Source organism: Tenrec ecaudatus, chromosome 8 (genome assembly GCF_050624435.1).
Source record: "Tenrec ecaudatus isolate mTenEca1 chromosome 8, mTenEca1.hap1, whole genome shotgun sequence".
Taxonomy (NCBI): domain Eukaryota; kingdom Metazoa; phylum Chordata; class Mammalia; order Afrosoricida; family Tenrecidae; genus Tenrec; species Tenrec ecaudatus.
In genome coordinates, this window is record NC_134537.1 from 164,003,162 (window position 1) to 164,022,491 (window position 19,330).

The 19,330-nt window shown below is 47.6% G+C and overlaps 1 protein-coding gene and 1 non-coding gene across 2 annotated transcripts in view; both read left to right on the forward strand.

The window, feature by feature from the left end:
- MBOAT2 (membrane bound glycerophospholipid O-acyltransferase 2) overlaps positions 1–19,330 on the forward strand; it is a 174,395-nt gene that overhangs the window by 134,375 nt on the left and 20,690 nt on the right. Inside the window, exons 6-8 of the mRNA XM_075557133.1 lie at positions 5,930–5,984; positions 12,745–12,928; positions 17,897–18,089. Coding sequence (XP_075413248.1) covers positions 5,930–5,984; positions 12,745–12,928; positions 17,897–18,089 — 432 coding nt within the window. The remainder of the gene's footprint in view (positions 1–5,929; positions 5,985–12,744; positions 12,929–17,896; positions 18,090–19,330) is intronic.
- Positions 12,406–12,547, forward strand: LOC142455832 (small nucleolar RNA SNORA4). Its single transcript, XR_012785952.1, has one exon. It is a non-coding gene; the product is annotated as a small nucleolar RNA SNORA4 (small nucleolar RNA).

Consider the following 19,330-nt stretch of genomic DNA (forward strand, 5'->3'; position numbering starts at 1 on the left):
GTGGCAACATTCAACTGAAAAGAACCGTTCTTGTTTTGAGTTTCTGGCGCCCAGACTTGGCAAACAAAATTTGTTTTACGATGCCAGACATGGGGGAGGGGGATAAATGAGTCCATTAAAATGCCACCTTCCTGGTGAAGGCGCAAGAAGAAACCGCAAGAAAGATGAGGGTTAAGAAAGAAGCATGGATGCTCCTTGTCCAAGGTAGTCTGTCTCTGTCCATGCGTTTGCTTGTTCTAGGGACACGGGACAGCAGTCTGAGGCCTGGGATGGAGAATCGTCAGGCGTAGCAATGAGCCTGTTAGTATTAACTCCCGACTCTGTTTTATCCTTTGTGCACCCCAAGTCCTCCTTGTAGATGTCTTTTTCCTTCTTACTAAAAAACACAGGCCTGTGTTGGTTGAGTGAAGTCTGGAACGTACACCCAGGTACAGATGAAGAAGAGAGCACTCTCTCTGCCTCTCCCCTAAGCCCCTCGGAGCCAGGGATTCTCTTTATTATTAATAGTTTGATCTCTTTCCTCTGTCTTGTCAGATCTGGTTTTTGTCTTAGATAACTAATGGCTGTGTTACATGAGTCATGCCGTATCCATGATGTCTGTCTATACAGCCAGTCCTTTCTCCTTAGGGATGTATCAATAACCATTTCCCTCTCCACAATGCTAAACACATTGTGATCTGAGCTCTGAGGCTGCATATGTCCAACCAAACAGCTCCTGACATTGGCTCCTTGCCTTGGCGGCTTAGGGTCATGGTGCCACGGGACAGCCAGCCCAGTGAATTGGCCTCATAGTGCTTCTGTGCTACCTCCCAATTCATCGCACGCCTGGGGTCTTAGAAGTGTGAGAAAGACCATTCACTCAAGGTAAGGAAAACCTTCAAAAAACAGAACCCGTGGAAGGCAGAACCCCATCAGAAAAGGAAGACTTCTCTGAAATTGCCCACTAAAAGGAGTGACAGAAAGTGGTAAGGCTGTCTGTCCTCTGTGGGAGTTGAGACACTTGGCAGACCTGCAAGAACGTGTCGGTGTGTCCAGTTGTGGCTCGTGCCAGCTCTGCTGGAGAGTAGTTGGGCCTTACTTGCCCAGAGAAGCAGAGCAAGGAGAGTTTGGGGAAGGGATTCCTTACTGCCGGGGAGGCGATTCCAGCACACCGTCTGGGTAGAACTGCCCCTGTGGGTTTCTGAGACTGGAACTCTTCACAGGAGCAGGAAAATCTCATCTTTCTCCTGTGCAGAGTCTGGTGGTTTCCAGCTGAAGCACGATGTCCCCAGCACTCCTTCAGAGCTACGTTACAGGAAGGAGGAGGAGATGGGAAGTGTGATTCATTGTCTTCACGAGAAACTGCCTCCTCTGCTTTGAGGCCAGATGAACTGGACAGTGCCTGGCTACCATTACTGATCATTGTGAGCAAAGACTCCTTAGAATAATCCCTTAGAACAATCCTGACCAAAGGGTGGGGGAGAGGGGCGGGATACAGAACAGAATGTAAAGTCCTCATCGAATCCAGTTGAGGTCATCGTCAAACTCTGAACCAAAAATACTCCCTGAAGTCCTCGTAACACAAAGCAGCAGTTTGTCTTCCACAGTCACAATGGTCTCCTTGAGCCTTACTTTGAGAGTCCCTGGAGCAGGTCAGATTGTCAACAAGCTAAATGTTCAGCTAGGAACTGTGGGGGACGCCGAGTGTGTGGGAGGCCACCCTGGGAGAGCAGGGTGTGCCGAACGAAGAGTGTGATCGGAGTGACAGAATCTTTAAACATTTAGAACTGACCGCATTGGTGTGTGCTATAGTGTGCATATTGTTTAGCAACAACAACAAAAAATGATTAAGAAAACAACTCTATGACCTGGATTTCAATGGATGCAAATTACTTTTAAAAATACCTGTGCAGAAGGGGAAACACAGAAGGGACGACCCCTATCCAGGGTGCAGTATGGCACTGATGAAATATACAACATTCCTGTAGTTCATTGGTTCTCATCCAGTGTGTTGTAACCCTTTTGGGGATGGAATGACCCTTTCACAGGGCTCGCCTGATTCATAACAGTGGCAAAATTAAAGTTATGAAGTAGCAACGAAAATAATTTATGGTTGGCGGGGGGCGGGGGGGGGAGGTCACCACAACATGAGGAGCTGTCTGAAAGGGTCACGGCGTGAGGAAGGTGGGGAACCACTGCTCTAGTTCTTTAATGCTTCCCCTCGACCTCCCATCATGGCCCAGTTCAACCGCACAAATCCTGTTAGACCAGAGTGTGTACATTGGTACAGATAAGAGCTTTTGACATGGAATCCAGGGTAGATAAACCCCTTAGAAGTAGTAGTGGGAGTAAGAATCCATTAGGGTATGGGAAGGGAAGGGTGGAGAGGGAGCACTGATAGCAATGACATATTACCTTCCTCAAGGGGATGAATAGCAGAACTGTGGGTGAAGGGATACATCAGGTGGTATAAGATATGAAAATAATATAATTTATTGAGGGGTTGAGTGAGTGGGGGAGGGAGGGGATTAAGAGGAGCTGATATGAAGGAAAATGTTTTGAAATGATGATGCAGCATCTGTACAAGTTCACTTGATGTGATTGATTTATGGATTGCTGTAATACCTGTGAGTTATTATTGTGCCAACCTGGCTGATAAACACATGTGGGGTTAATTGAAGGGCAGAGACATAAATGGCTTGGTGAGCCTCACCTTTCTAGTTCTCTGGTTTCATGCTTTGTGATGGTCTTCCTGCAAGATATCCCCAAGGATGTCTTCCTGCAAGATATCCCCAAGGAGAAGCCGCACTGGCCTATCCCGATGCAGCCCTGGGTGCTGGAGCAGCCGTGTGGAGACCCCTGCCAGCGCTGAGAGGCTTACACGCTCACTGACTTGGCTTTCCTCCTGCAGTCGGCATCATTGCCTCTGTTTTGTGAGATGGAGGAGGACTTTGTGGATTGGTGTCGGACATAAGGGTTAATGGGTTAATGTTGGACTAGTGGGCTTGGGCAGCACTGGACTGGGATGTTTTCTTGATGCACACTTAACCTTTATATAAAACTCTCACTTACATGAGTTTCTGTGGATTTGTTTCTCTTAAGTACCCAGACTAACACAACCTGTAAGAGCCCCCAATAAAATGACCAATGAAAAAAAGAAAGGAAATAAAAAGACAAGTAAATAAATAAAGCGTGGTCCTTGGACCTACAACATTGTCAATAAAAAATAAAAGAAGAAAATACCTGTGCGGTTATTTGTTTGCTCTAATTGTTCTGTGTGTAGAGAGGCACCCCTTTCTTATTCCCAGCCAGTATGCGTGATGGTGAGATTCGCTTCCTGGTTCCAGTGTGGACAGCACGGCACTTCTCATTGTTCTCTCAGCCTCTTGGTACCCTGGTGCACAGAGAAGTTGTATCAGTGCCTCTTGGTAGACTATTTTTATTGGCTCTTCACTAGAATTTAAATGCCAGGAGAGGGCTTGTTAGTTTTTTCTGTGCCATCCCAGAGCCTAGAGAAGACCCTGGGACTGTTTGGGTTCAGTAGTGGTCTTCATCTCATTTTTGTGCACACACATGTTATATAAGTGGTGTGTGCTTCACTTCATTGAGGTGATACAACACGAGTAAGAGCTCTTTAATATTCTTTTTGCCCAGTTGTAATAGATGAAATAGCAACTCATTCTTTAATGAACAGTTCTTAATGACGAGTAATAGTCAACACATTTTATCGTAATTGGCTACTTGTATTATCTTTTCTAGTCTTTTGTCCACGTATCATGTTTTCCCAGTAGTGTAGTTCTTCGGGGGATACAAATAAGTACTTTATTCACTGCAAATAGCTTCAAAGTGTGTTGCTTGCTTATTAACTCAGTTCTCCTTTGGTCTTTAAACTTATTTGGGGCATTTTTAAAGTACGTGGAGGTTGTAAGTTAATAGCCACATTTTTATTCATTGTGGTCACAGCAATAGGGAATTCTTATTCTATCGTGAGTTCATATTGCTGATGTTTGGTCATTCGAAGTATCTAAGAAGAGTCCCACAGCATCTAATGGTGAGGGTAATAGACTGGTCATTTAAGAAGTGGTAGCGTCGGCAGAGGGACCCTCCTGGTGCCAGGGTTAAGTGTGTGGAAAGACCAGTGGGTAAAACCCAGCGGCCGCTCTGCCGGAGAAAGATTTAGCAAACAGCTTCTGTGGAAGGCGACAGCCCCAGAAACCCGACGTTCTACTCTGCAACATCGCTGAGTCAAAATGCAACTTGGCATTCGCAGTTTTTTTACTTCCTGATTTTCTTTAGCGAGGAAGCATGCTATTGATTTCACTTCCAGGACATGCGATCTGGTATATAAACCTGGTCTATAAACCCAGTATTTAAATCTGGTGTATATAAACCAAGTATATACAGCTGGTATATGAAACTAGTATATAAATCTGGTATATAAACCTGGTATATAACTGAGATAGTGGACAGACTTTGGGCCTCTGCTCATACCCTCCCTCAATACAAGAACATGTTGTTCTAACAAACTGGCAATCTGAGAGAGGTTCACCCTCCTGGAACAATCGCTGAAGACAAAATGGGACCATAAGCAAATGTGAAGAAGGCAGATGGTGCCTGGCTATTAAAAGATACAGTGTCTGGGATCTTAAAGGCTTGAAGTTAAACAAGCGACCATCCAGTAGAGAAACAACAAGCCCACATAGAAGAAGCACACCAGCCTGTACGATCACGAGATGTCATCAGGACCAGGTAATAGGCATCAAAAGACCCTTCACAATCAAACAAACAAAACGTATGGTTGAGAATGAGGGGGGTTGGAGCAGAGACCCAAAGCCCATCGGTTGACATGGAACATCTGTCACAGGGAAGGGATGAGTCAACCAGGATGCAGTATAGCACTGATAAAACACACAGTACTACTATGGTTCCTTGAGGCTTTCTCACCCGCCCCCCACCACCATGACCCCAGTGCTGCCTCTCACTTTGGATAGGACCAGAGCATGTACACAGGTGTGGATAAGAGATAAGAGCCCACAGCACACAGAACTCGGGAGCAGGAATGGGGGTAGGGAGATGGGAGAAAAAGAGAGATCCCATCATAGTGATCGACACACAGCCACACACACCCCTCCACCGGGAAGAAAAACGAAACCATGTGGGAAGGGAGACAGTAGCCAGTGTGAGACATGAAAGTAAAAATTTATAATCTATCAAGGGGTCATGAGGGTTGGGGGAGAAAGGGGGAAAAGAGGAGTTGATACCAAGGGCCCAAGAGAAAGTAACAAAAATATTATGGCAACATATCTACAATACGCCTGATGCAACTGATATATGGATTTTAATAAGCATTGTAAGAGCCTTCAATAAAATGATCCAAAGAAATAAACCTGGTATATAAGTTCAGTATATAAATCTGGTGTATACAAACTGAGTATGTACATCTGATATATAGACCTAGTATAAATCTGGTATGTAAATCTTGTTATATAAGTTTAGTATATAAATCTGTTATAGGACACTGGTATATAAACCTGGCATATTAACCTAATACATAAACCTGGTCTCTAAACCTGGTGTATATAAACCGAGTATATGCATCCGGTATATAAATCTGGAATATACATCTGATATATAAATGTAGTATATAAATATATATAAACCTTGTATATAAATCTGGTATATAAGGCTAGTATATAAATCTGGCATATAAGCCTGGCATGTAAACCTAATACATAAGCCTGGCATACAAACCCAGTCATGCTGGATCACTTAAGGGGCCTCTCACATGACTGAGCTAGTGTTGAAATGAGAAGGAAAAAAAAGCGACCATTATGCCCAAGTTGAGAATTAAAACTTGAATTTCAGATGATGGAAACGTGAATAGGAGAAAATGCCATTCTCTTCCTGTGGGGAAGTCCTCTTCCTAAGAGCGCCTCTTTTTGTTTTGTAGGGATGTTTCGAAAGGATGAAGAACTGACTCCGTCTCAGAGGGACTTAGCTGTAAGGTACGTGCCTTTGACTCTGTCCTGCTATACATGTTTCTAGCCATCTGCTCGCGTTTTATCGACTCTGCAGAGGCATCAGGTGTGTGGACCATAACAAGCTATGGAGACCTTTCAGAAGAATGGGACTCCAGAACACTTCATTGTGCTCACGTGCAACCTGTATGTGGAACACGAAGCAGTCACATGAGCAGAACAAGGGGATACTGCACAGTGTAACATCAGGAAAGTTCTGCTCACCGTATCTAATCAATCTGTATGCTGCGCAACCTCCTGAGAAACTAGACTCTGAAGAAGAATGCAGCATCAAGATTGGAGGAAGACCCATTAACAGCCTGTGATATGCAGACGCTGACAACCTTCTGCAATAATGCTCACAAAAGCTGCAGTCAGGAAACCACACGTTGCATAGAGTTGTGCAAATCTGCCACACAAGACCTCGTCAGTGTTGAGAGGCAAGTGTGTATGTTCCTCTGCAGACTCGGGCACACCTGACCTGAGCCCCGGTCTGTGCAGTGGCCTCGCGTGCATCTGATCAGCAGCCCGACGGCGGGTAAAGCAGCACGGAGAAGCACCGATGCCTTTGAACAACGGCGCTGCCAGAGAATATTGAACATGCCAGGGACTGCCAGGACAAACAAGTCTGGCTTGAAAGAAACACAGCCGGCATGCTGCTTAGCAGCGAGGGTGGGGAGAGACCAGTCCCGGGAAAGGACACTGTGCTTAATAAAGTAAAGGTCCGCAAAGGAGGAAAATCCTCTGCGAGATAGATTGAGACAGTGGCCGCAACCGTGAGCACAAACAGCAGCTGTGAGCAGGGCGCCAGACGGACAGCGGTGCATTCTCCGGTACGTGGGCTCATGGTGAGTCCAAGCTGACTCAGCAGCACGCAGCAGCAGCCGCCGCGTACATTTTTCTAAGGAGTCCCGGCACAGTGGATTGTATATCTCATGGCTGATCCAAAGATTTGAACTGTGCGGGAGAAAGAGGGCAGGCAGCCTGCCTCCGTCCCGATGGACAGCCGTGGAAGAGCAGCGCCTGCTCCTGGGGGGTGGCTGTGAGTCAGAATCAGCTGCACAGCTGCGGGTGTTCCATCCATGGGTCTTTGCTGTCTGCACAGAGCAGCCATTACTCGTCTTCCTAAGGTTACTTGTTCCTGCAGCGGTAAACCTGACTTCTTCCCTCTGCACACCTTCCTGCCCCTCAGGCTTTTCCAGCTTGGACTGGGCAGCCATGATAAGACTCCCCTTTGTCCACATGCCCACCACGTTGATTTCAGGTCCTGGTGAGCCCACACGGTCCGCAGTGGGCCTGCCCTTGCTGGGGTGTTCAGTGGCCGTGATTTTGCGGAAGCAGTTTGCCAGCCTTTCATGCAAAGTCCCTCTTGGTGGACTCGAACTGCCAGCTTTGCAATTAGGAGGCAAGTGCTTAGCTCTCTGTGCTACCCAGGGATTCCTGAGGTACTAATGGCCGTCAGGTCCCCTTTGACTCGGGAATCTCATGGGTGTCAGTATGATTTTGTGGCATCGAGTTGTCGGGGGCCCAGTTTCTCAGGAGGTGTCACAGGGATGACCCAAACCCCCATCTTTTCACTTTTCATCTTTCGCCTTGCCTTTAGACAGCATCACAGACCTACCGAGCGTCTCCTGTGCGTCACGATGGGAGAACAAGGAGGCTGGCCACGCCCATGAAGATTCAGTGTTAGGCACCCCCCAGGGTGGGAGGGAGAGCACTGTCCTGCTCCTCAGGGTCACTGTGAGTCAGAATGTGCTCGATGGCAGTCGTGAGGCCCTCTGCTAGATCTTCTCCCGCTCATATCCGGCTCTGAGGTCCTTGAAGAGAGGAAGATAGTACTGTCTTCCTGTGTAACCACGGCATCTAAACCAGTGGTTCTCAACTTTCCTAACTCCGCGACCCTTTCATCCAGTTCCTCGTGACCCCCCCACCCCCAACCATAACATTATTTTTGTTGCTACTTCATCACTGTCATTTTGCTACTGTGATGAATTGGGTGACCCCTGTGTAAGGGTCACTTGACCCCCAAAGAGGTCGTGACCCCAGGTTGAGAACTGCTGAGAAGCTCTGGTATCCTTGTATGTGCTGGTGATGGTAAAGAGGAGGGCTGACAGCAGCTTCCCTGCAGAGACCAATCGCATGCTGGTGGAGCGTGGGCTGAGAGGACCTGCGTGATGACACCCACGCTCCCTGCCGTCCAGTAGAATCCATCCGAGGCATAGCCACCCGACAGGATGGAGCAGAGGGCTCTTCCGGGTTTCTGAGAGTGCACTTCCAGGAGAACAAACTGCAGAGGGGCTGGGGGTTCGCACTGCTGACCTGATGGTTAGCAGCCTGGCACTTACTGCACTACCCACCAGGGATAGCGTGTAAATGCCATTACTTTGGCAGATTGAGGAACCAGGAACATAGTTCTGATTTGAGGCGTTTACTTCTGGAGTAGCTCATTTCTCATGCACTTCATTGGTGAGAGTTTTGTATGGCTTGGGTTCTGCCGTCTCAGAAGACTGTGTGTCCTCCCTCCCCCCTCCTCAGACTGCCAGCACACCCCCAGCACTCATTCTGCACGTGTGAGATAATGCTTGCAGAGTTCTTGGTTTTGTGGGCTCTTTCTTTAAAACAAAAAAAAAGCTATTCCACTTCATTCTGAAACCACTGCACACACAGAACTGCCTGTATCGGTAACAAAGCTGCTCTCCTGGCACCGTGGACCCACTGTTCACCACCCAGACCCAGGCTCTCCAGTCGAGCCCTTTTTCTGCTCAGTGGTTCTGCCCCCTCACTTAGCTGCTTGGTGCGTCTCATCACTGTCACTTGTGTCTCCTCTCTGGGTTCCATCAACTTGCAGGGGCATGGGAGGGAGCATTCATTAAACCTCACATTCCCTTTGGCTACCATTCCATGACTCTTCCTGTGTAGTAAACTCTTTGGGAGATTCGTCTGTCTTCACTTTCTCATCTCCCATTCTCTCCAACACGCCCTATGTTTCTGGTTGCCCTTGCTCCTAGCACATGTAATTGGCGACCTAGTGTGGTTCTCAGACACTCAGCTACATTTGGCCCCGTTGATTACGGGTCCTTGAAAGACCTCCTTCCTTTCCCTTCTGGGACACAGGGTTTTTTTAGTTCCCTCCAAACTGCTTGTCTTTAATGACTCTTTTTCCTCTCACTTCTCACTGAATCCTGGTGTGCCCCAGGGCACATCCTGGATTTCTCAGTCTTTTCCAGGTGATCTCACCCCTGCTGTGTCCTTTAAATACCATCCGTGCAAAGGCGCTGGAAGCCTTTCCCATTTAGACCCACACCCACCACTTTCCTAAGCCTCATGGCTCTGTCTCCACTTGCCATTTCAGTATCTGCAAGGTGGTGTTCAAATAGAAATGGTCACAGAGTAACTTAATTTCCATGTCCCTCCTTCCTTGCACCTGGGCCAGTAGCAGTAGCTTTCATCATGGGTTACTTACAGGAAACCTTAAGCCGCCTCCCTCTTTCTCCTTCGAATCCAGTTCACCGGGAAATCAAGTGAGCAGCTACCGTACCTTGAAAATGGTGCCCCGGTAGTGTAGTGCATGACACACTGGGCTGCTAACCTCAAGGACAGCAGTTTGAACCCTCCGACTGCTCCGAGGGAGCAGAGGCTCCTACAAAGATCTCTGTGTAAAGGCACAGCCTCCAAACTCTAGCTCTGCTCTGTCTTCTAGGGTCATTAGGAGTGGACACGAACTCTGTGGTCATGGTGTTTGTGTTCTTAAAGCATGTCACAGATCTGACCACTGTTCACATTCCCACGCTTACCACCATAGCCCCAAACTTCATGTCTCACTGAGTCAAACTGTAATTGTTTTTCTAGTGAATCTCCTTATTTTTTTCTCATACTTGCATACTGACAACCAGAAGATCCTCTTACCATGTATTCAAACAATGGTTCTCAACCTGTGGGTTGTGACCCCTTTTGGGGTCGAGTGACCCTTTCACAGGGGTGGCCCAATTCATAACAGTAGCAAAATGACAGTGATGAAGTAGCAACAAAAATAATTTTATGGCTGGGGGTCACCACCACACGAGGAGCTGTTTGGGTGGGTCGTGGCTTTAGGAAGGTTGAGAACCTCTGTGTTAGACTATATTCTTCCCTTTCCCTGTTGAAAGCTCCACAAGGGCCCATGTATTTCGTATTCAGTATGAACTGCTGACTATGAGGTCAGGGGTTCAAACCCACTAGCCACTCCCATTAAACATGTGTAGTCTCGAAATGCCTAAAGAACACCTCTAGTCTGTCCTGTCTGGTCACTACGAGTTGGAATCATTCCGATGGCAGTGGGTGGGTTTTTTGGACCTCTTTTCTTTTTTTCCACAGTTCACTTTCTCATTTCATTCTTCACTGTACAGAGGACCCTCTCAAAAATATCACCCTCCTTCCTCTGCCACCGCTTTCTCTCTCTCTCCTTACCATGTTCCATGATCTGCTGTGCATGGTTGCGTTGACTGCCCTTTCTTCCCGCCACATGGACGCTAAGTGAGGACGGGGGTCGTCTCCTCCCTGCACAGTGACTCACTGCCATCAAGTTGATTCTGACTCACCGCAGCCCTGTACAGGGTGTCCTTGACTGTAAATCTGTACAGGAGAGCAGACAACTGCATTTTTTTTCTCCCACAGAGTGACCGTGGGCTGGAACTGCCAAGCTTGCAGTTCATAGCCCAATACCCAACTTCTGAATATTTTATTCACCCCATTTCTCCCTCACAAAAAATAAATAAATAAAATCGCTAGCCCAAAAATGTCAATAATGCTGGCATTGAGAAGCCCTGATTGACTATAACCCATAGTTGATACCAAATAAATTTGAGTAGAATGAATACCTGAATTCTCCCACTTCATTACAACAGGTGATAGATTACAATTGCGTTGAAATTCACAACTGACTAGCATGTGCTGCATCCCTGCCATCTCCTTCTGCAGCTGCACTGACTCGGCTTCCCTGGCGAGGGAGCTGGAACGACGTCCACAGGGGGTTGTGTGTAGGCAGCGCTCCCTCCTGCCCCTGCGGGTGCGGAGGAGGCAGGGTTGAGCTGTTGATGGCTTCACTTCCTCGTGTTAGCCCCTGAGATAACTGCCCTGAAAATGGGCTCCGCTGCTGGAGCTCCAGAGGCTCCTCCTCCCGGGACTGGCAGTGGTCGGCCATCAGCATGGTGGTCGCAGCAGTGAACACACGGTCCCTTGCAGTATGAAGAGCAAATCTGCCAGAAACATTTTGTTCTCATCAGCTTTGAGTCCTAAAAAGGTGGGAAATAATTCAGGAACAATAAATAAATAAAAAAGAGTCTAAGTGGTGACGTAGAATAGTGTTGCATGGATCCACAGGAAGCAGTGTGTGTGCGTGCGTGTGTGTGTGAAGTTGATACCAAGAATACGTGTACAGATGAGAGCAGTGTGTGTGTGTGTGTGTGTGTGTGTGAGACAGAGGAAAATAGGAAGAATACATAGTACAGACAAGAGCATGTGTGTGTGTGTGTGTGTGTGTGTGTGTGTGTGTGTGTGTGTGTGTGTGTGAAATAGAAAGAAAACAGTATAGATGAGAGCATTGTGTGTTTCAGTTTCCCAAGGACATGACTTGCCTGTGTAGAGGTGGAAGGGACTCTCCCACCTCAGAGAAGCTTGCTGACTGCCGGTCCCCAGGCGCGCTTGTTTGTGTGGTAGTCTGTCATTTTCGTGGACAGTGGACTGAATGAATGGAGCCTTCAGAAAATAGAAGTGCACACAGCTAAATCATCTCCGTGCTAGTGCAGGTGGTTCACACTGTCCCCTGGGTTGCCTTGCTGGCTCCCTGGCATCTTCTCCTCATCCGTCCCCTCCACCAGCCCCCTGCTGCTACTTGACTCCCTCTCAGCTGTCACCTGATCAGAATCCAGCCCAGGGATTCTGTGATGCTTTCTTGTCTCCTGCCGCCACATGACTCCTTATCAGCTGTCACCTGATCAGAGACTTTTCACGGTGTTCACATATTCTCCCAGTTTTCTGACGTTTCACGGTGTTCACATACTCTCCCAGTTATCTCCAGTGCTTTGCTCGCCCCCACCCCCACCCCCGCCACCCCAGGACGTGGTCATCGCTGAAAAAGACTTGGTGTTTTCATTATCTGTGTCTTGCAACAGTGATGGCGTTTCTTGAGTGCAGACTGCTGCTGCTTCATATGCTGCCCTGCCTCCAGACGCAGAGCTGCGCTCCGCACCTGTGTGTGGCCCTGCCTGTCCACCCTAGACTCCTCCCGTCGCGAAGAGTCTATCACAACCCTTTCTAGTTGCTCCTCACGATCAGAGTGGGAGCCCTCTGAGCCAGAAGTCCTGTTGAGCATGACCATGCTGCCCCGTCTGGAATTCTGTTCATAGGGATTCCAATGAAAAATAAAGCTTGTCTACCAAAAGTTGATTTTTGGAGGCAAGGGTTTTTTAATAGCCTTTCCCAGTGTGGGCTGTTTGGGAGAATACAGAGAAGACCCCACTCCACAGTGGCCTACACCACTTAGTATCATTCACTACTATTTTGTGGCCTACATTTTTAAAAAAAGAAAGAAAAATAAGGCTTGTTTCTCTGTCTGTCTGTCTGTCTGTCTGTCTGTCTGTCTGTCTGCTGCCTGTCTGCCTGTCCGTGTCTGAAATGGTAACCACCAGTGAGGTAAAAGCTGATTATTCCAAATGGAAATTCTCCGTGAGTGTACGCTGCATCTCAGAAGTTGCATGTTTTCTAATTGCAGGCGCATGCCAAGCCTCTTGGAGTATTTGAGTTACACCTGTAACTTCCTGGGCATCCTGGCAGGCCCACTCTGCTCATACAAAGACTACATTACTTTCATTGAAGGCAGATGGTGCCACCTAACACAATCAGGAGAAGGCAGAAAAGAAGAGAGACAGTGTGACAGAACAGAGCCGTCTCCAAATGTAAGATCGCCAGATGTATGTGGGTCTCTGTGTCATCCTCTGACTCGCCTTCCTGGTCTACAGGTGCCAGTGCTGCTCACTGTGGATGGACCCACCTCTTTCTTTAACTTCCCGTTGGGAGGGATGCACAGACCCTGGAGCCACGTTATGCAGGGACACCCTTGCCGTTGGGTGGACTCCGGACCTAGGCAGAGAACCATGGGGAGGACGGTGATGGTGACGTCTCTCTGTTGCCTGTAGTTGACTGTTCTCTCTCGGGTGCTGGTAAGCCCTGTTGTGACGTCCACCTCTATCCGGGAGCTGCCCCTGCTTCCCTTGGCTTGCTGGCTACTCTCTGACCTTGGGCTTCACGCTGCCCGTGTCTGCTCGAGTGCAGGCGGCGTAGCCTTAGGTCTTGCTTTGCATCCATTCTGACCAGGTCCACCCTCTCATTGGATGCTTTGAATGTGAACTCATTAATAAGGTAGCTGAATGTAAGTCCACCCTCTGGCTCTTGGCTTTTCTTTGCTTACACCTGGTTTTTTATCCCTGTTTGTCCTTCCTCCTCATCGTCCTGAGAATGAATCATCAACTTTCAGTTGCCTACCGTACGCTCTAAAAAGCCCGGGGTGTGTAGCACTTTACACATTAGGCCACTAACCCATGGTCAGCAGTGGAGGCCCCACAGCCCCTCTGCGGGTGGAGAAGGAGGGGCGGGAGGAGGTGCAGCTGCTCCCCTGAAGAGGTGCATTCTGGGAAACCCAGACAGGCAGTGCTGCTTTGCCCTGTGGAGTCACTGTCAGCTAGACAGACAGCACCATGCGTCAACAGTGGGGTTGGTTTGTGTGTTTCATTTCTTAAATTGACTTATTTTGCTAGACCTCGTTAGAAGTTTTGTCATGATGGCTCTAGTTTATAATATATATCCTTGACTTAATGACAGTCTGCTCATTATTAATATTGTGCCAGTTCACGTAAGTAAGAACTTTCCAACAGTCTGAGTCAGCGTGTCTGTGCTATTGTTGTCTGTAGTTTACTGATGTACAGCAGGATAAGTCAGACAGTGTTGCTACGGAATCTTGTTGTTAGGTGCCATCCACAGCCGTCCTGTGTATCACAGAACCAGACACTGCCGGGTCCAACGGCCTTCTCAGAGTTGATGCAGCCACGGACTCCAGGCAGCTTGCCTTCTCTGCCTTTCCAAGTGTGAGCCCCTGTTCCAGGGATTGGTCTCTGCTGATGGCATGTTCAACGTACATGATACAAAGTCATAGAAACCTTTAATAAGCAAAAATATCTCAATGGGATCCTGTTTTTTCTTTACGTTTACTCCATCTGGGTCTACCCGCTGCGGAAAGTAGTGATTCCACCTCTCTAACTCTCCCCCAAAGAACGTCTGCCCCGTTCTAGTGACACTCCACCAAGTGCAATGTTTGCAGCCTCCGGGGACTCGAATCACCTTCCTTCTCAGTGTTCTTCTGCGTTTGGGTAACCTAAAGGAGTGCTAAGGGCAGGGGCAGCGTTGTGCGTTAGATGGGCTGAAGTGTCCGAACGGAGTCACTGGAGGCCAGCCCTGGCTGCCCTGACAGAAGGAGCTGGGGCACCAGCCTTCCAAAGACGTGTTTCCCCTTTAAATTTGAGTGTCTCGGTTTTAGTAAACGTTGGTGAATGTAAAAGTCCACACCCACACGTGAAGCAACCAAAGCCTGGCCTGTCAGTCATTCCGTCCCTGCAGCTTAGTGGTTCTTCTGTTGATGTTTAGTCTCACAGGAAGGCCAGGGGACTTTACTTATGAGAAAGTAGAGGTGTCCACTTGATGTTCCGTATCCTATGAACTTAACTAGAGCTGAAATTCTCGGTTTGAAATTGGTCATTTTAGATCATGCAGAATGTACGGTTTTGCATAAGAGACACAGCTCACTGTTAACTCACTGCCATCGAGTCGGTTCTGACTCATAGAACTCTGTAGGCTGGAGTAGAACTGCCTCTTTGGGCTTTTGAGGCACTCAGTCTGTAGGGGAGCAGAAAGCCTAATCTTTCTCCTGTGGAACAGCTGTGGGATTCAAACTGCTGACCTTGCAGTTAGTAGCCAAACTGTGCCACTTAACTTTCAGTGTTACTCATCATAACATGGATGTGGTGAAATGTCGTTGCCCTTGAACACTGATTGTCTCAGGAGTGACAGTTGACATAGGTACATTGGTGGCAGTGCTGAGATGTGTAATCCCTGTGTACAGCTCTGCCTCAGGTGCACAGACAGTTGATGCTCCTCCGATGGTCTGACTCAGATGGTCCTCAGATGTGCATTTAAGTGCTTAAGGCAATTTTGTGGGTAAATGACTGTAGGGTGCAGAGTCCCCATTGGATTCTGTGACCACGCTGGTTAGTTGGAACTCAACAAAACAGAATGCAAAGAATAGCCAATCAGTCACTCAGCATTCATGATCCAATGAGCCTAAATTTTGGAAGGCTGGGTGACATAACCCAAGTTGATACTATTTTGCTTACATGGAAAAATGCTACATCACACAACGTTGATGTTTTGGGGTTTTTCCCCGCTTAAGTAGGTGAATGCAGAGGTAGTGGTTGTAGTGTTCTCAGTGCCTTTTTCTGTACAAAACGATTTTTAAATGTCTCATCGTAGTAAGGCATGTTTACATTTGAAAAGCCTTGTCTACGGCCATACCACCCTGAACGTGCCCGATCTCGTCTGAAAAGCCTGAGTTTTTATGGAAGATTAAAAAAATAATCCTTTTATTGAAAAAAAACCCCACTTTTTAAATTTTGAACTCAGTATGTATGATGGGCTTAGAACAATATTTAAATGAAATGTTTGATTAAAAGAGGAAAGTGCTTTAAATGTTTTCATTAACAAATAGTAAGAACAAACAGTAGCCGTGACATGCGTGTGTGTGAGAGGGGTGCCGCTTTGTGGAGAAGGGCTGTGGTGCTTTCCGTCGGCTAAATTTCTCCTGGATTTGATTGGAGAGGCTCACAAACTCACCTGAGAAATCCACCGAGCTGGAAGGCTGAGGTGAGGCCAAGGAAAGGCCTGTTGTGTGGTTTTTAGACGGGCAGCTTCGGGAGAGAGTCCTTCCCCTTTCTCCTGTCTCCGTCACTGCCCCGGTGTGGGCAGTGAGAGCCAGCGGGCCTGCATGACTGCAGAGCAGGGGTTCTCATGACCCTGTCAGACAGTTCCTCGTCGTGGTGACCCCCAACCATACAATATTTTTGTTGTTACTTCCTCACTGTCAGTTTGCTGCTGTTAAGAATCGGGCGACCCCTGCAAAAGGGTTGCGACCCACAGGTTGATTACCCCTGCTGTAGCACGAAGGTACCCTGGGAGAGCAGTGGCACCCGAATCAGGTGCTGCCCACCAAGCCAGCTGTTCAAACTCAGGGGCTGCCCCAGGAGAGAAAGACGAGGCTTCCTGCTCTCTGAAAGCCCTGGCAGCGCAGAGGGGCCGTTTGCCGCTCTAGAGTCGGTAGGAGTCAGAGCCGCGTGGATGGTTTCTGGTTTGGTGGAAGCAAAGGGTGAGTGGAGGAGCAAGCGCCCACTGTGGAGGACCCTGTCACCCATCCCCCCTTCCCACCCCGTGCCCACAGTGGTGGCTCTGCTGGGTGACTGCAAGTCAGCAGTTTCTCCCAGAGTGACTGTGGGGTTTGACCTGGTGACCTCACAGTTAGCAGCCCAGCACGAACCAACAGCACCACTCCGGGTCATAAACTCCCAAACAAACCCAACTGCCATCCAGTCAATCCCGATGCACAGCAAACCCTAGAAGACAGGGTTGAAGTGCCCTTGCGGCTTTCTGAGATTGTAACTCTGTACTGGAGTGGAAAGCTATGTCTTTCTCTCATGGAGCGGACGATGGTTTTGAACTGCTGGCCTTGCAATTAGCAGCCCAGTGAGAGCCCACTCTGCCACCGGGGCTGATCCTGCGTAAGGCTTCCGAGGCTGTAAATCTTGACCAGAGCAGACAGCCACGTCTTCCTCCCGTGGAGCTCTTACCCAGCAGCCGGCCAGGGCACACTGCGTCCTGGAGTGGGGACACCTCTTCTCACCAGCCCTTTCTCTCTCCTCTTCCCTTCTGGGAGGGCATTTCAGAATGTTCATGGGACATTTCCGTCACCTTTTTATTCCACTGTTCATCTCCTGGATAGGTCCTTCCTAAGGGGATTTGATCTTTCCACAAATAATGGTCTGTTCTTTCCATCAGTCTCTTATGTAAACCTTTAGGCTGTGAACCTCTTTTTGATTATTCTTAAACAAAATTGTGTTTAAAAAGCTTTCAGAGTAAAGCAAGAAATAGCTGTGTACTGTAAAAATCACGTCCAGGAAGTTCCTAGCTTAGGAGAATACTGAAGCTGGCCCATGAAAACACTGCTGTAGGTACCCCAGTCCTATAAAACACAGTACCGAGCATATGAATGTTGTTATTTGTGTGTGCCCCTTTCTGTAGTAGGGATTTCAAAAGCTTTTTAGAAAAATGTCCTTCTCTTTAAACTCCATTTCGACACTCTTTGAAGCCCCGTGTGTGCACGCACGTGTGCATGCCTCTGGGAACCTGAACCTGTGTCTAATGGAAACCATGCTTAAGAGGAAAACGCAGATGTTTTCGTGAAAAGAGCCAGAGAAAAGTATTAGGAGTTTGAATGCGCTCTCAAAGGCCAAAAACCTGCGAGACCCAAGGGGAAGGAAATGGCAGTCCTGCCGACTTTTGACTTGTGCAGGAGCGGGAGTGAGCGCACGCACGCACGCACGCACGCACGAGCCTGCTTTCAGACTCTCTCTGGAGATCTGCACTATAACCATCGACAGATCCTGCTCCTACTGTAACTCACAGGGCTCTCTACATGTTGAGCTAAATGTAACCAGGGAGTTCGGGTTAATGCTATCTTTGGGCGGAGCCATGTGTAGGAAGTATGCACTGAGCCGACGTCACTGAGTGTGGACTTCAGCTGATGAGGTCCTGTCTTAACTCTCCAGGTCGCAGTTACCCAGAAGCTCGTGGTCTGTGGACTTTCCTTATTGTTTCATCTGACTGTCTCTAAAACCTTGTCCGTGGAGTATAACATTGACGAGCATTTCCAAGCTACAGCTTCGTGGCCAACGAAGGTCATCTATCTGTATGTCTCCCTCTTGGCTGCCAGACCCAAGTACTATTTTGCGTGGACATTAGGTGAGTAAAATGTGAATAGTCTCCTCTGTTCTATGTGCTGAATTGCTGAAAGAGTGCCCTCTTGAGGTTCTTTGTAGTCAAAGATTGGTTAGGAAAACAAGCGTGCGTGTGTGTGTGTGTGTGTGTGTGTGTGAACCCTTACAGATTATATGGATTTCAGGAGTACTATATGATAGATCCAAGGGGAAGTTTGAAAACAGCAGACATTTATTAAAAGCCTACTTTTATGCTAGTCTTTGTACTCGTCAAAATAGACTCTAATCTTAAGAAGTCCTCTCTGAACTCAAATTTTAGTATGATTGATTAGAGACATTATAATGATAAGTAGTGCGTGGACCTTTACCACACTGGAATGCGGTTAGTTCTTTATCACTGATATTATTGGTTTATTGAAAGGGGATCATCAGTTATACCTGGCAGGTAAGGGAAAAGACGGTATTCAATTGTGCCTCTAAGACGGAATGTCATTTCAGCCAGAGGGGAATGGGTTGGTGGGCGTTGAGGTTTACTTGGGGGCGTAGGTGGTTCTCTGTGACTGGTGTAGGCACGTGGGAAGGAGAAACAGTTGCCCCATAGCTTGACTGCTCTGCTGAAGCAGATTCTGAGCTTGCCATCTTTCCTTCATCATTGGGAAGCCGTTCCACGTGCCAGCTCCCCTGAGGGCCTAGTCCTGTGTGTGCTGGAAGTTAGCTGTGGCCACATTGTGGATGGACTGAAGTAGAGACTGCACTGGGCAAACGGAATCTATCTACTTTGATAGTGTATCATTTACTCCCCCCACTAACTAGATTATAAACTCCTTTATTCTTAAGACTGTGTGTGTGTGTGTGTGTGTCTTGCTTAGAGCTGTTACTCAGTAAATGTACGGATGAATGCATTAAGAAACAGATGGCAAAACAAGGCATGCTAACTAACATTGGCTGCATGTGTTGTATTACAGTGACATGTAATTTTGGACTTGAATCAGCCTTCCCTCCTTTTTTCATACAACTGCACACAGTACATTAAATGTTACTTTAACTTGTGATTTATTGGCCAATTAAAATAATACCATTTATGGACTTTAATATTTCCTTAAGAAATGAAAATTTTAATCTAGCCAAATTTTAACATCATTAATTCGACTGTGAGTTCAGAAAATGTTTATAAATCTACTGTGTGATTTAAGTCAAGTCTTGTAATTTTTCCAGACCATTGTGGTATTTTAAGGATTTTTTGAGAAACATGACCATTAGTGAAAC